The 15,752-nt window shown below is 50.7% G+C and overlaps 1 protein-coding gene across 1 annotated transcript in view; it reads left to right on the top strand.

Moving 5' to 3' along the window:
* Positions 1 to 15,752, top strand: part of LOC119967956 (allatostatin-A receptor-like) — a 52,532-nt gene that overhangs the window by 15,277 nt on the left and 21,503 nt on the right. The window contains exons 2-3 of the mRNA XM_038801056.1: positions 5,680 to 5,792; positions 14,630 to 14,942. Coding sequence (XP_038656984.1) covers positions 14,873 to 14,942 — 70 coding nt within the window. The 5' untranslated portion in view covers positions 5,680 to 5,792; positions 14,630 to 14,872. The remainder of the gene's footprint in view (positions 1 to 5,679; positions 5,793 to 14,629; positions 14,943 to 15,752) is intronic.

Here is a 15,752-nt window from a genome sequence, read left to right as displayed (position 1 = left end):
ACTGCAGGTCCGGGGGTATTTGAGGGCATGCATGTTGCCTTGTGTGCACCGGGACATCTGGGAGTTTCCTTCATTTACAGGAAGGGGTTCCACTCCCTGAATGTTCAACTCATGTGTGACCACCACCTCCAGATCATGCATGTGTGTGCACGCTTCTCAGGGAGCATTCTGGGATTCTGGGAGATCCATGGCATCTTCTGGAACTACCCCAGGATGATGCTTTGGGTGATAAGAGGTACCCGTGGAGACCGGTGATTGAAGGGGTGTTTGTTCTTGGACCACTTGTCCGGGGAAGGCGGGGTGAGGGGATCGGAGGTCAACATGGGGTGGGGGTGCAGGCAGGCCCGCTGTGAAGATTAAATTGACTGAGGCTTCACATGTACCAGGTGTACATGTTTTATTTCTGAATATTTGACATTTCCATTTCCTCTAGGTACAGATTGTGCATTTATCTCCCCCTGCCCAATCAGTGATACTCAATCTTCTTGATTGTTTGGGGTCTATTGCTATGTCTGGGTGTATCCCCAGGATGCACTTTAGAGGTGGAGGCAACCTTTTGCTTTTTGAGCATGTGGCCTTTGATGCCCTTGGCAGGCGTCCATCAGCAGCTATGTGGTGCTCAGCAGATTGAGCCCCAGTCCTGTCCACTAATGTAGCCACTGAAGTGTGTGTCTCTGCACTGACAGAAACTTGGGGTGATAGCTGTGACACCTCGATGGGGGTTTACTCAGAGGAGGGGGCATGACTCCAAATGGCCTGGCTCCATCAAATGAAGATGAAGCGAGACATGGACATGTGGTCCCTGAGAGGGAAGGGTCTTTTTGCCTGACATCAACAGCTCACTTGAGACGGGTCACCTGGGTGAAGGGGCACCATCTTGTCATCTCATGCAAACTTAGGACTGCAGCAGTTTATCAAAATGTGTGGGGAGGTTTCCCAGAGAATGGGTCTAATACTAACTCTGGTTCACACGGCTGTTTTGTTAATTATATGCAACAGCGTAAAATGCTCTCAATCTGCATCTCCTTATATATTTAAATTAAGTAAACAATAAGGTGAGATGGGAGCAGGAGTGGAACATACAACATATCGAGCTTGCTCTAACTTTCAGAACGATCATGGCTCACTTTGGGCTTCCACTCCATTGTCCTGCCCACTCCCCATTTTCCTTAATTCTCTTTGAAACCAAATATCCATCCATCCCAGCCTTAAATATATTCAATCTAGGAAAATCCACAATCCTCTGGGCTGGAGAATTCCAAAGATTCACAATCCTTTGAATGAAGAAATTCCGCCTCATCTGAGTGTCAAATGATAGACTCCTTGATCCTGGTCACATATTTTAAATTCTCCCGTCAGTGTAATCTATCTCTTCACATCCCCTTCAGAATCTGATATATTTAATTGCGATCACCTCTCATTAACGTAAACTCCAGAGAATGTAGCTCTAATTTATTTTGCCTCTCTCATAGGCCAACCCTCTTACCCAGGGATAAATCCTGTGAACTATTGCTGCACTACATCCAATGCATCATATACTTCCTTAAATAGGGAGACCAAAATAGCACACAGTACTCCAGGTGTGGTCTCATCAAGGCCCTGTAGAATTGTCACAAGGCTTCTGTATTCTTGTACTGAAATCCCCTGCTCTTGCTCCTGATGAAAAGGTTTGTGTCCAACTTCCTGAAGGTGGCTGGTCCGCCGCCGCTGTGGTATTCAGACAAGTGGCTCCCAGGTCATTTCTGGTTTGTCTACAAGACGGCCCTCTTCTTCGCCAAAATAGGGGGGCACTCCGACTCCATCCACGCTCACCGTCAGATCGTCATGTCCTGCCTCGCCCTCAGGACGAGCCCGTCACACAGTTTGCAAATCTCCCTTTTGTTCTGCCACCCTCTGAGACTGACACAGTCCTGTCCATTCCAGAGCAGGCGGCCCCTGACCCACCCTTGAGGCGGTCAAACAGAATTCGCCGCCCACCTCAGAGACTGAATTTCTGAGTTTCCTAAATTCATGGACTCTTTGAACTCATGAACTGATTGTTTCGTTACCCTATTTATTAACTCACTGGTTTGTACATACTGTTATTCTAGTTATGCTTTGTATTACATACTGTCTATCCGCACTAGGCACCTTCCTCTATAAATGGATTAGCGTTTATGTATATAGTCCTGTAAATATGCTCACATCTGCCCCACAGAGTTAGGAACATTCACATATTACATTATTTATTGCCACGTACACACACATTTTTTTTAAAAAAGGGGCGATTTCATAATATACACATCAGTATATAATGGTACAGAGACACACACTGACTGACACACTGCAAGACCAATCAACACACACAACACAGCAGCCAATCACCAGTTAGGGCACGGTCACTATAAAGCCAGAGGGCACTAGTTGTCCCGCTAATTCGGGATGCAGCCTCTGAGACAGACAGAGCCCGTAGTCAGTAGCACAAACCTCTACCATGTGCTGGCAGTATAGGCTGGTCAGGTTAGGCATAGGTCTTCAGTCAATCTAACATAGTGTCGACCCACAGTGCCAGTATGTTTAACAGCTCATAGTTAAATAAAATAGAGTTGTACTTGTACAAGTGTTGGTAGCCTGTCCATGTTACTGGTTGGTTAAAAGCAGTCTTCACAGATCCAGAGTACCCAAAACATCAGGGGCGATGGTTTTGGCGATGGATCAGCATGTCCAAGGCCTGGGGCATTCTGTGCAGGCAGTAGCCGAGGCCCAGGACAGGGTTTCTGCCTCACAGGCAGCCATGTACGAGAGACACCTGGAAATCGCAGTGGCACTCCAGAGAATGGCCCAGTGACAACAGGCCATGGCTGGGAACATCAGTGGCATTGCCGAGGGGCTGGCCAATGTGGCGCAGACACTGAGGGAGATGGCCCAGTCCCAGGGGGAGATGGCGCAGTCACTGGCTGATGTGACACAAACCCATTGTGCACCCTGCGGGAGGAGGTGGTGATGGGGCCCGTGCTGGTGTCTCTCGCAGGGGAGGAAGTGGATCACAGCAGCACCTCGGACTTCCCCCACTCCTGCCCCTGGGGCATCTAGTGGGCAGTGGGTAAACAGGGGGCACCATACCTCCTGGGACACCCAAGCAGCAGCCAAGCCCATCCAGCCCCGGGGGCTCCAGAAGACAGGCATCAATGGGGACCCAGGTCACAGGATGGAGTCACAGCAGGTCACCTCCACTCCCGCTGTACCATCTGGGGATCCACCGGGTAGTGTCAGGGCCCAAAAAGGCAGAATGTTAGACACTAGTTAAGTTGGCGTGGGTGCAGGGCACAGTTTAGTTATAGGGGCTCAGGCAATGTACGTTGTCACATTAAATAACTGTCACTGTTCCAACCTGCCTCGGTGCTCTGTCAGATGGGTGTGAGGGATGGGCTGGGCTGGGCTGGCCAGAGACTGGGGAAATGGGCGGACGTTGACGGGGCTATGGGCGGACATTGTGGGTGGCCTGGGCTCCCCGTACTCCACCTCCCCCTCACCCTCTGACCGTCCCCACCACCGTCATCCCAGGGATTGGATGGCACTGTGTGATGGAATGGCCAGCTCGCATGCAGGGATTACCCAGGTGGAAAGTACTACCATGGGCAGGAGTCAGGTGTTGTCAAACGAAATGGGGCACCAGAGCTCATCGCAAAGCGGGTTGGCATCATTCTCCAGCCCGTGTACCAGACCCGTGGTATTACTGCCAATCCAGGGCCCACACCTTGTAGTGGCAGTTATGTATTATAGAAGGGGTGGCCGGTGGGGGAGGGGGGGAGGCATCAGAGGGTGGGATGCGGTATCCATGCCCCTGATCAGTCCCGCCCCATGATCAGAGCGTCCCGTGCACGTTGGCCCTGGCGCACGCGTTTGCGGCTTCCCGTGCCGACCTGGGGTCAATGTTCTGCGAGGGCTGGCATTCCTCCTCCGGCATATCTCCCTCTGCTGCGCGATGTTGTGGAGGACAACACGATGCGGGCGACCCCCTCAGCATGATACTGGAGGGCCCCTCCAGAGCAGTCCAGACACCTGAACTGCATAATCAGGAGGCTGAAGCACAGCTCGAACACACTCCTGGTTGCTGTGTGGGTGTTGTTGTAGCGGGTCTCCCCATCGGCGTCGTACACACTGCCTGGGTATTGGCCGCAGACGTGCATGATGAGCATTAGGTGGTCACTTATCAGCTGCACCTTCATCGAGTGGAACCCTTGTCAGTTTGTGTAGAGCAGCCTGTCATCTGCCGGTGCTATTGGGGGGCATGCATCCCGTCAATCACCCCCTGGACCCAGGGCATCCCGTCAATCACCCCCTGGACCCGGGGCATCCCGTCAATCACCCCCTGGACCCGGGGCATCCCGTCAATCACCCCCTGGACCCGGGGCATCCCGTCAATCACCCCCTGGACCCGGGGCATCCCGCCAATCACCCCCTGGACCCGGGGCATCCCGTCAATCACCCCCTGGACCCGGGGCATCCCGTCAATCACCCCCTGGACCCGGGGCATCCCGTCAATCACCCCCTGGACCCGGGGCATCCCGTCAATCACCCCCTGGACCCGGGGCATCCCGTCAATCACCCCCTGGACTCGGGGCATCCGTCAATCACCCCCTGGACCCGGGGCATCCCGTCAATCACCCCCTGGACCCGGGGCATCCCGCCAATCACCCCCTGGACCCGGGGCATCCCGTCAATCACCCCCTGGACCCGGGGCATCCCGTCGATGGTGGCAAACCCTGCTGCTCAGGCACCCTGGTGTCATTGGTCCACATTGAAGTGGATGTATTGAGCCGCCTGGGCATATCGGGCATCCGTGATGTCACAGATGCACCTGTGCACCAAGTTCTGTGAGATCCCTGACAGTTACCCGTTTGGCGCCTGGTAGGACCCCATCACATAAAGGTTCAGGGTTACCAGCACCTTGACAGCCACCGGGAGCGGGTGTGCTCCCCCATACCCCCGCGGTGCCAGGTGCGCCATGATCGGGCAGACATATCGCATCTTCTCCCTGCTCAGCCGGTTCTTCGACGGCATGCCTGGTCAGGCAGGTCCTCGAATGACAGCCGCTGCCGGTACACACGAGGCCTCATGCAGAGCCTCCTTGGCACATCCTCCTCCTCGGCCTGTTGGTCAGCTGCCTCCTATTCCTATGCGGCATGCATTCATTGGAGCATTATATGCCTCTTTTTTATCATAGAATTTACAGTGCAGAAGGAGGCCATTCGGCCCATTGAGTCAACACCGGCCCTTGGAAATGGCACCCAACCCAAGCCCACATGTCCACCCTACCCCCATAACCCAATAACACCCAACCTTTTTGGACACTAAGAGTAATTTAGGAACGCCAATCAACCTAATCTGCACATCGTTGGACTGTGGGAGGAAATCGGAGCAGCCAGAGGAAACCCACGCACACACGGGGAGAATGTGCAGGCTCCGCACAGACAGTGACCCAAACTGGGAATCGAACCTGGTACCTTAGAACTGTGACGCAATCGTGCTAGCCACTATGCTACCGTGCTGCCCAAATCTTCTTTTCATCAACCACAATAGTATTTGTGAGTAAGTAACTTTTCGTGCTGAATTTCTGTTTTTTAATGGAATGTATTTTTGGTGAACATTTTGAGCCATTTAGATATTAAAACTCAAATTCTCTTTTCTGACTTTCAGCAAACCTACTCACAATTGTGATGCTCCTCCGAGGAAACTGCGGCCTTTCCAAATGTATCTCCATCTACATGGTGGCCATGGCAACAGGAGATCTACTGGTTATGATCATCAATGTAATGGTGTATTATATTTTCAGTTATCATTTTGCACATTCATTCCTGTCTCACACTCCCGTGTGTAAGTTCATTCTGTACCTGACTATTGTCAGCCTCGATTTGGCTGTTTGGTTCATTGTTTCCTTCACATTTGACCGTTTTATAATTATCTGCTGCCAGACGTTTAAAACAAAATACTGCACCGAGAGAACTGCGGCTCTGGTTATAACAATGTTCTCTATCCTGATCTTTATAAAGAACATCCCCGTATTTTTTGCCTATGAATCTGAACGGATCATTAACAAATTGTGGTGGGGCTGCCGAACAAATCTGGCATTTGTTTCCTCACCTTTTGGTGCGATGTTCATCTGGTTTCACGGCATCTGGCGTGTCTGGCTCCCGTTTACTTTAATTGTCCTGTTTAATTCTTTGACAATCAGACATGTTTTAGTGGCCAGCAGAGCTCGTAGGAGACTCCGGGGTCACAGCAGTGAGAATCGGAGTGATTCAGAGATGGAGAACCGAAGGAAATCCATAATTTTACTCTTCACCATCTCGGGCAGTTTTATACTGTTGTGGCTGACAGACAGTGTGAGCTATTTAACGACAAGACTGTCAAACACAACTTACTATCGAGGTGACCGCACAGCGCCTGCGTATATCGCCACTGAAACTGGAGCTATGATGAAACTTTTGAATTCCTGCATAAACACGTTTATTTATGCAGCCACCCAGAGGAAATTCAGGGAAGAGTTGAAGAAGGTTTTGAAATGTCCTTGGACACTGATTGAAGGATTGTTTAAAAATGAAGCCAAAGCAATCTAGAATTCACTTTCACAGAGTCATAGATTCATAGAGGTTTACAACATTGAAACAGGCCCTTCGGCCCAACTTATCCATGCCGCCCAGTTTTAACCACTAAGCTAATCCCAATTGCCTGCATTTATAGAGTCACAGAGTAAATCTTTGCATTTCTGTACATTGTCAGGATTCTCCATCCCACCGCACCCGTTTTCTGGTGTGGCATCGGATCCTCCTTCCCGGCAGCCGGCCAATGGGGTTTCCCATTGTGGGCACCCCCACGCCAAAGAACAAAGAACAAAGAAAAGTACAGCACAGGAACAGGCCCTTCAGCCCTCCAAGCTTGTGCCAACCATGCTGCCCGTCTAAACTTACATCTTCTACACTTCTGGTGTCCGTATCCCTCTATTCCCATCCTATTCATGTATTTGTGAAGATGCTCCTTAAACGTCTCTATCGTCCCTGCTTCCACTACCTCCTCTGGCAGCGATTTCCAGGTATCCACTATCCTCTGTGTAAAAAACTTACCTCGTACATCTCCTCTAAACCTTGCCCCTCGCACCTTAATTGTATGCCCCCGAGTAATTGACCTCTCTACCCTGGGAAAAAGCCTCTGACTATCCACTCTGTCTATGCCCCTCATAATTTTGTAGACCTCTTTTGGGTGACCCCTCAACCTCCTTTGTTCCATTGAGAACAAACCACGTTTCTTCAACCTCAACTCATAGCTAATGCCCTCCATACCAGGCAACATCCTGATAAATCTCTTCTGCATCCTCTCTAAAGCCTCTACATCCTTCTGGTAGTGTGGCGACCAGAATTGAACACTCCAAGTGTGGCCTAATTAAGGTTCTGGAGAGCTGTAACATGACTTACCAATTCTTATACTCAATGCCCCGGCCAATGAAGGTAAGCATGCCGAATGCCTTATTGACCACCTTTTCCACCTGTGTTGCTCCTTTCAGTGACCTGTGGACCTGTGCACCAAGATCTTTCTGACTGTCAATACTCTTGAGGGAACTACCATTCACTGTTTTCCCCTACCTGTATTAGACCTTCCAAAATGCATTACCTCACATTTGTCCAGATTAAACTCCATCTGCCAACTCGACGCTCAAGTCTCCAAACAATCTAAATCCTGCTGTATCCTCTGACAGTCCTCATCGCTATCCGCAATTCCACCAACCTTTGTGTCATTCGCAAACTTACTAATCAGACCAGTTACATTTTCCTCCAAATCATTTATATATACTACGAACAGCAAAGGTCACAGCACTGATCCCTGCGGAACACCACTAGTCACAGCCCTCCAATCAGAAAAGCACCCTTCCATTGCTACTCACTGCCTTCTTTGACCTAGGCAGTTCTGTATCCATCTTGCCAGCTCACCTCTGTGATGTGACCATCAATTCACTCGAGACACGATAGGAAGTAAACTGTGGCTTTAATAGACTTACAACTGAGTTGGCCTGTGACCAGTAGAACTGAGGGTAGCCTCACAAGGCTGCAGCAATTTATACTTCCGATAGTGGGAGGAGCCATGGGAGGAGCCATGGGCGCAGCCAAGGGTGGAGCCCTGAACAAGCTCCTCATCTTCCCCTGTGGACAGAGGCGCGCAACGGCTCACAGGCAGAGCCCACAAGGACACAATACTATACAGTCTGAATTACGCAATGGACATTCACCACACTCTGATCCCATGTGACTTCACCTTTTCAGATTTTGTACCAGTCTGCCATGAGGGACCTTATCAAAGGCCTTACTGAAGTCCATGTAGACAACATCGACTGCCCTACCTGCATCAATCATCTTTGTGACCTCCTCGAAAAACTCTATCAAGTTAGTGAGACACGAAAACCGTGCTGCCTCTTGCTAATACGACTACTTGCTTCCAAATGAGAGTAGACCCTGTCTCGAAGAATTCTCTCCAGTAATTTCCCTCCCACTGACATAAGGCTCACCGGCCTGTAGTTCCCTGGATTATCCTTCGCTGTTGGGAAATCCATGGGTGCGAGTGCCCTGCTGGTGAATGGAGGATCCAGCCATCAGAGAATCGAGCCCATTATCTTTTACCTCCCTATTCCCAGGTCTCCTGGTCTGAGAAAGGTAGATGTGGATTGGCACAACACAGCACCATGCTTTCCATTTCGATCATTCTCATTCTGTCCCCTTCACTGGACTAAAGCCTGATAATCCTAAGACACTGCTGCAGGTTGCATGTAAACCAGGGGCGAAATTCTCCGACCCCCAGCAGAGTCGGAGAATCGCCCAGGGCCGCCGGAAATCCCGCCCCTGCCGTGGCAGAAATTCTCCGCCACCCGGGAATTGGTGGGGGCGTGAAACGCACCGCACCGAGCGGCGAGCCCCCTGCAGCGAGTCTCCGGCCCGCAATGGGCCGAAGTCCCGCCGCTGGGTGGCCTCTCCCGCCGCCAAGGTTTGAACCACCTCTGGTGGCGATGGGATCGGCGGCGCGAGCGGGCCACCGGGGTCCTGGGGAGTGCGCGGGGCGATCGAAACCCGGGGGGTGCCCCCACGGTGGCCAGGCCCACGATCGGGGCCCACCGATCGGTGGGCGGGCCAGTGCCATGGGGACACTCTTTCCCTTCCGCCGCTGCCACGGCCTCCACCATGGTGGACGCGGAACAGAATCCGCAAGGGGTATGACATACAGATCCAGGGGCTGGGTCCACATCTGGATTAGCCTGTGCAGTTTTATTCTGTGTATGTCAGAAAGGATATTCAGTTATTGGAATGTGTACAGAGAAGAACCACATGTCATATCCTGTAACTAGTGAATAATATATGAGGAATGACTGACCATCCTGGGTCTGTTCTCTCATGGAAAAAGATGAAGAAAGGATACAAGTCTTTTTATTCTCTGTAGCCAGGGCCTCTTCCTGTGTTCTGATATTGCTTTCATGCTTAGATCTTGTTATTTCATCTGTCAGTACTTCCATTAACTTATCAATTGTGGTCATTAACTCTGGGCACAACCCTCACACAACATCATTAACACATAAACAGGCCACCGTTAGCTTTTTTTCCTGTATGATCACTTGTCTGTCTCCTATTAGGATCCCGGACTGGAACACAACAGTGGCTCGGATACTGGACAGAAACCCAAATTATTTTTGTCATTTTACGAGACCACAAGGAATAGGCACCTCACTCCAGGAGTGAATACAGCAAAATAGGGATCTGGTATATTAGAACAAACTTTATTACTGACACAGTATTAAAATATAATTAACATCAAACAAGAAAAATGCTTACAGTTACCTATCAAACAATGCTAATCAATACAGTGACATGATAATCCTTCACTCCCATATTTACTTCTATTCAAAAAACAAAACATCGCAGGTCTCAATCCACTTTTAAATACAGTTAGCAATCAGGAAAACCTGCGATACAGAGATGTCTCGATATTCCACTTTGAGAAAGAGAGATCTTTTGACTTCTTTATAGAAAGAGATCTGAACCTATCAGAACAATGTCGGGTCTGTAGCGAAAGTCATATGAAACACCTTTCATACCTTGACTTCCAGGTCTAAAACAATCAACTCATACATAGATACATAGAATTTACAGTGCAGAAGGAGGCCATTTGGCCCATTGAGTCTGCTCCGGCTCTTGGAAAGAGCACCCTACCCCCTACCCAAGGTCAACACCTCCACCCTATCCCCATAACTCCGTAACCCCACCCAACACTAAGGGCAATTTTGTACACTGAGGGCAATTTATAATGGCCAATCCACCTAACCCGCACATCTTTGGACTGTGGGAGGAAACCGGAGCACCCGGAGGAAACCCACACACACACGGGGAGGATGTACAGACTCCGCACAGACAGTGACCCAACTCTCTGAGGTGTTAAAAAGAAACTACTAGATTGTCGACAGACAGATCTTCAACTGATCTGTATTGGGAGCAGATGCTTGACTTCTGATCACATCCCAATCTAAAACTAAACTGCGTTTGTGCAAGATGCCTGGAACTCCAACTCCTCCCATTAGTTACATCATCTTACTCAACTGAAGCCCATTGGACAGAATTCTCCGTCGGCTGACTCCAGAATCGAGAAAGACGATTGGATGAACAATCGGTCGTGAGGCCAAAATCATGCCCGACAGAATGCCATGCCCCGGTGCCTTGACAGCAGCGTCAATGTGTTCTATTTTTAAAATATAAATTTAGAGTACCCCATTCCTTTTTTTTTCAATTAAGGGGCAATTTAGCATGGCCAATCCACCTAACCTGCATATCTTTGGGTTGTGAGGGTGAAACCCACACGGACACGGGGAGGATGTGCAAACTCCACACGGTCAGTAACCCAGGGCCGGGAGCGAACCCGGGTCCTCAGTGCCTTAAACAGCGGTGCTAACCACTGTGCCAGTCAATGCATTCTTCACTGGCTTTAACCCCACTTTGGTCATGGCTGCAGTAACGGATGCCCCAATGATGGCCAGCATCCCCTCCTTCATGGGGTAAGAATATGCAGATGTGCTCATCCCTCATTGGTTCCCTCCTATTACTTCTGGGCTGCACCATGTGGTGCAGGAAGATTGAGGGGAGTGTCTCAGTGAGTCTGCTGCCATCTATTTGGATGGTGTGGCTGCCATGGTTGAATAGCTGGCAGCGTGCAGCAATGGAGAACCTTGGAGTTCACTCTCTGCCATGTTGTGCCATTCTGCTGAATTTTGCTCTTCCAAGCTCACGTTTACAATGGATTGCTGTATATTTATGCCTCTTCTTTAAGAGATGCTGGGCGGGATTCTCCGGTCTCCGCCGAACGCCGTATCGACGGCTTCAGGACGTTACCTGAGGCCCAACCCACCCGATACTCCGCCCCCGACCGGGCGAGTTCCCGACGCCGTCGTTAACGTGCGCTATTTTTTGTTGGGAACTCGGCCTGGCGGCTGTGGACTCAGACCAGCGCTGCCACAGTCGGGGGAGAGCCGATCGGCGGGCAGGGGGGACTTTGGCAGGGGTTGAGGGCACTGGGGGGTGGGTGGTCCGGGGGTGGCAAGCCTGGCCAAAAGTGGTGCATTATTTGGCAGCCTGTGTCCGCGCATGGCCGGCGCCATGTTGCACGGCGTGGCTGCTGCAGGCCGCCACCGTGGACATGCGCGACCACGGACCCAGAAATACTCCGGCCGCAGCTGCAGGCTGGTGCTCCACACTGCCTGCCCCCTCGCCCCCAACCAAACGGAGGATCGGTGGCCATTTTGCACCAATTTTGCGGTCTTAAAATGCCACCGTTCTCACGCCGGCGTCAGATCCTAGGCTGAAAATCGGAGAATCCAGCCGGCTGTATTTTCCAACTAAAACCTGAGGTATAACCTGTAGCTGAAGTACAATCTGAGGTGAAAGGCAGGAGGTGGGATTCTCCGTTCCTGAGACTAAGTTTTGATGCCGGGCCAGGAGTTGCGGAGTTCTACAACAGCAAAACTGCTGCCGCATCTATACCGAATCTGTGCCTGTCAGGGGGAATAACACTGGCGCCACGTGGAACACAATCAATTCCAATGAGAAACTGTGTGGTATTCCCTGGATTTGCAATTGACACTCAGGAGAATGACAAGCTTCAGCTGCATATACACCCTTCACTCCCTCCCCGACACACCATCCCAGCCAACAAGATGGCGGGAGGAGAGTGGCACGCTGTTTCACGGACGCCGATCTGGAGACTCTCCTGGACACAGTGGATGAGAGGTGGGTGACCCTGTACTCCAGCCCAGGAAGGAGACTGCCAGCCACCGCCATTCGCTGTCCCTGGGCACAGGTGGAAGAGGCGGTCAGTGCCACCAGCACCATTGTCTGGAGCAGTCAGCAGTGCAGGAAGGAACTGCACGACCTCCTCAGGATGCCAGGGTGCAGAGGGCCCTGGACATGGTCACTGGTCTCGGTGAAAGGGAGGTCGCCGGAGTGGAGATTGGCAGCGGGTGAGGAAGTGCAGCCTTGCTGAGTTTACATAGAATTTACAGTGCAGAAGGAGGCCATTCAGCCCATCGAGTCTGCACTGGCTCTTGGATAGAGCACCCCACCCAAGGTCAACACTTCCACCCTATCCCGATAACCCAGTAATCTCACCCAACACTAAGGGCAACTTTGGACACTAAGGGTAATTTATCATGGCCAATTCACCGAACCTGTACATCTTTGAACTGTGGGAGGAAACCGGAGCACCCGGAGGAAACCCACGCCGACACGGAGAGGATGTGTAGACTCCGCACAGACAGTGACCCAAGCCGGGAATCGAACCTGGGATCCTGGTGCTTTGAAGCGATTGTGCTATCCACAATGCTACCGTGCTGGCCTTGTTGCATTTCTTCTGTCCCCTGAGTCAACTCCCCCCACAACACCACCCCCACCCCCTCACCCTAAACCCCACACTCACCCCCACACCACCCTCACCTCCACCTCCACAGTACCCTCACCTCCACCACCAACCCACACTCACCATCACCCTCACACGCACTCCCACAGCACCCTCACCCTCGCCCCCACCACCCCCACCTCTGTACTCCCTCTCGGCCCGCGGTCAATCATGCGTCTTGCCTTTTGTCTTGCAGGACCTTCTGGAGATGGGTGGATCCATATGGTGACCCCGCCCCCAGCATCGTCAGGAGGCCTAAGCGTCGCACGATCACGCCCCTGGTGACTGCATGGGCGTCGTTGTAGCAGGTCCCAGCGTCGGTCTATGGCCTCCGGAGAGGCGCCATCAGACACGACTGCAGTGGATAAACGCTGACGCCTAGGAGCCAGCCCCCCCGGCCAGGATGGGGTGGGGGGGGGGTGGGGTGGGGGAAGCATTGGGGTGCGTCTCGAACATGTCAGGAACCGTTGAGTGTCATGAAGGCGTCATGCACACTGCCGGGGTATCAGGGGCAGACGTGCATAATGCGCATCTGATGGTCACATATCAGCTGCATGTTAATCGAGTGGGACAACCTTTCAGCAGGTATAGAGCGGCCTGTCATCTGCAGGTTCATGTAGGGGCACATGCATCCCGTCGATCACCCCCTGGACCCAGGGCATCCCATTGATGGCAGCGAACTCCGTTGCCCAGGAATCCTGGTGAGCTCGGTCCACATTGAAATGGATGCATTCTGCTGACTGGGCAGATAGGGCCTCTATAACAGAGCGGATGTACCTGTGCACTGAGGTCTGTGAGATCCTGGATGGGTCCCCACTCAGTGCCTGGAAGGAACCTGTGGGGTAAAGGTTCAGGGTCACAGTCACCTTGACGGCTACCGGACTTCCCCCATACCCCCACGATGCCAGGTGCACCATGATCTGCCAGATATGTTGCACCGTCTCTCTGCTCAGAAAGAGTCTTCGATGGCATGCCCGGTCCGACAGGTCCTCGAATGACAGGCACCGTCGGTACACTCGAGACCTCATGCGGTGCCTCCGTTGCATTTCCTCCTCCTCCTCCTGGGCCTGAAGGCCCACCTTCCAACACAACCACACGAGCCAACAGCGGCATCAAAACTAAAATGAATATAGTTAACACTCTTCACACCTCGCCAGCTCTGCAGGAAAATGAGGAACACAAAGGGGCAAGAACTGTCAGAACGAACACCTTGGATCTACGGTGTTAAGACAAATGAAAAGCCGGCAACCAACCACCAGGTGTGCCCACCGAACTCTCAAGTGGAACTAACCCAGGGTAAAGACTGGCCCTCCCTTCAGACCCACTCCATCTCTGTGGCTGTCTATTGTTGACTTTGCCGACTATTAATAACCCATTTTTATTGTTACTGGGAGTCTGCAGTGTGTTGTCTCGAGCTATCAGACAGGATTAGGCAGGGTGGATGCAGAAAGGATCTTCCCAACGGCGGTGGAGTCCAGAACAAGGGGTCACAGTCTCAGGGTGTGGGGAAACCACTTTGGACTGAGATGAGGAGAAATTTCTTCACCCAGCGAGTGGTGAGTGTGCTGAACCTGTGAAATTGTCTACTTCAGATTTAGAGGAGTTGTTTATCGGTACAGGCTTGATCACTCTGTTCTGTATGATTGTATGATTTAATCTATTTTTTTCATTTTAGGTGTTTTTCTCAAACTGCACAATGACAAGTTCAAATATATTTGTTCTGAAGTATCAGAAAACAGAAAAACAATTTAATTGATTCTATTTGTTCAGTGACTGTCGCTAATGCTACTAATGATGTAATGTGACTGACTCCCCGGATGATTGATGTGTGGTAAATATAAAGCTCCCTTCTTGTGCCTCTAACGTGTACGAGTCAAAAACTTTCAGCTTGGACAGAATTCATCCACTGTCACAGAAAATGGGGCAGCCGACTATTCTGCTGATAAAGGAGATTTACTACCCGATTCTCGCAGTTGTTGGTGTTCCCGGTGAGTTTTTATAATCTGTTTGTTGATAATCTATATTAATGCACTCTTTGTCCTTCATGCCTGTTCGATGAGGTGTAGTGTTTCCTGGATCACAGTGTCACAGAATCAATTGTTGCCAGAACATTTACCCACAATTCCAATGTTCTTGTAATCGGACAAGTTCACTGAATTCTTAACGTTTGCACACTCAGATTTGAACGACCTTCTACACCATCTTGTCATCTCATGCAGACTTAGGACTGCAGCATTTATCAAAATGTGTGGGCAGTTTCCCAGAAAATGGGTCGAATACTAATTGTGTCTCACTCGGCTCTGTGTTGTGAATTACCTGTGTTATTAATTTACCTGCAACAGCGTAAAATGCTCTCAATCTGCATCTTCATATATATTTATATTTGGTACACAACAAGGTGAGATGGGAGCAGGAGTGGATCATACAACCCATTGAGCTTGCTCTAACTTTCAGAACGATCATGGCTGATTTTGTCCTTCCACTCCATTGTCCTTCTCACCCCTATTTCACTTAATTCTCTTGGAGACCAATATCCGTCCATCCCAGCCTTAAATCTATTCAATCTTTGAAAATCCACAATCTTCTGGGCAGGAGAATTCCAAAGATTCACAATCCTTTGAGTAAAGAAATTCCTCCTCCTCTGAGTGTCAAATGATTGGTCCCATGACCGTGGTCATGTATTTTAGATTCTACAGCCAGTCTAACCTACCTCTTCACATCTACTCTGTTAAGAACCATAAATATTTAAATACGGTCACCTCTCAGTCTTCAAAACTCCAGAGACGCCTAAGTTATTT

This window comes from Scyliorhinus canicula, chromosome 6, assembly GCF_902713615.1.
Source record: "Scyliorhinus canicula chromosome 6, sScyCan1.1, whole genome shotgun sequence".
In the NCBI taxonomy this organism is placed as follows: domain Eukaryota; kingdom Metazoa; phylum Chordata; class Chondrichthyes; order Carcharhiniformes; family Scyliorhinidae; genus Scyliorhinus; species Scyliorhinus canicula.
This window is presented reverse-complemented; position numbering and strand designations above follow the sequence as displayed.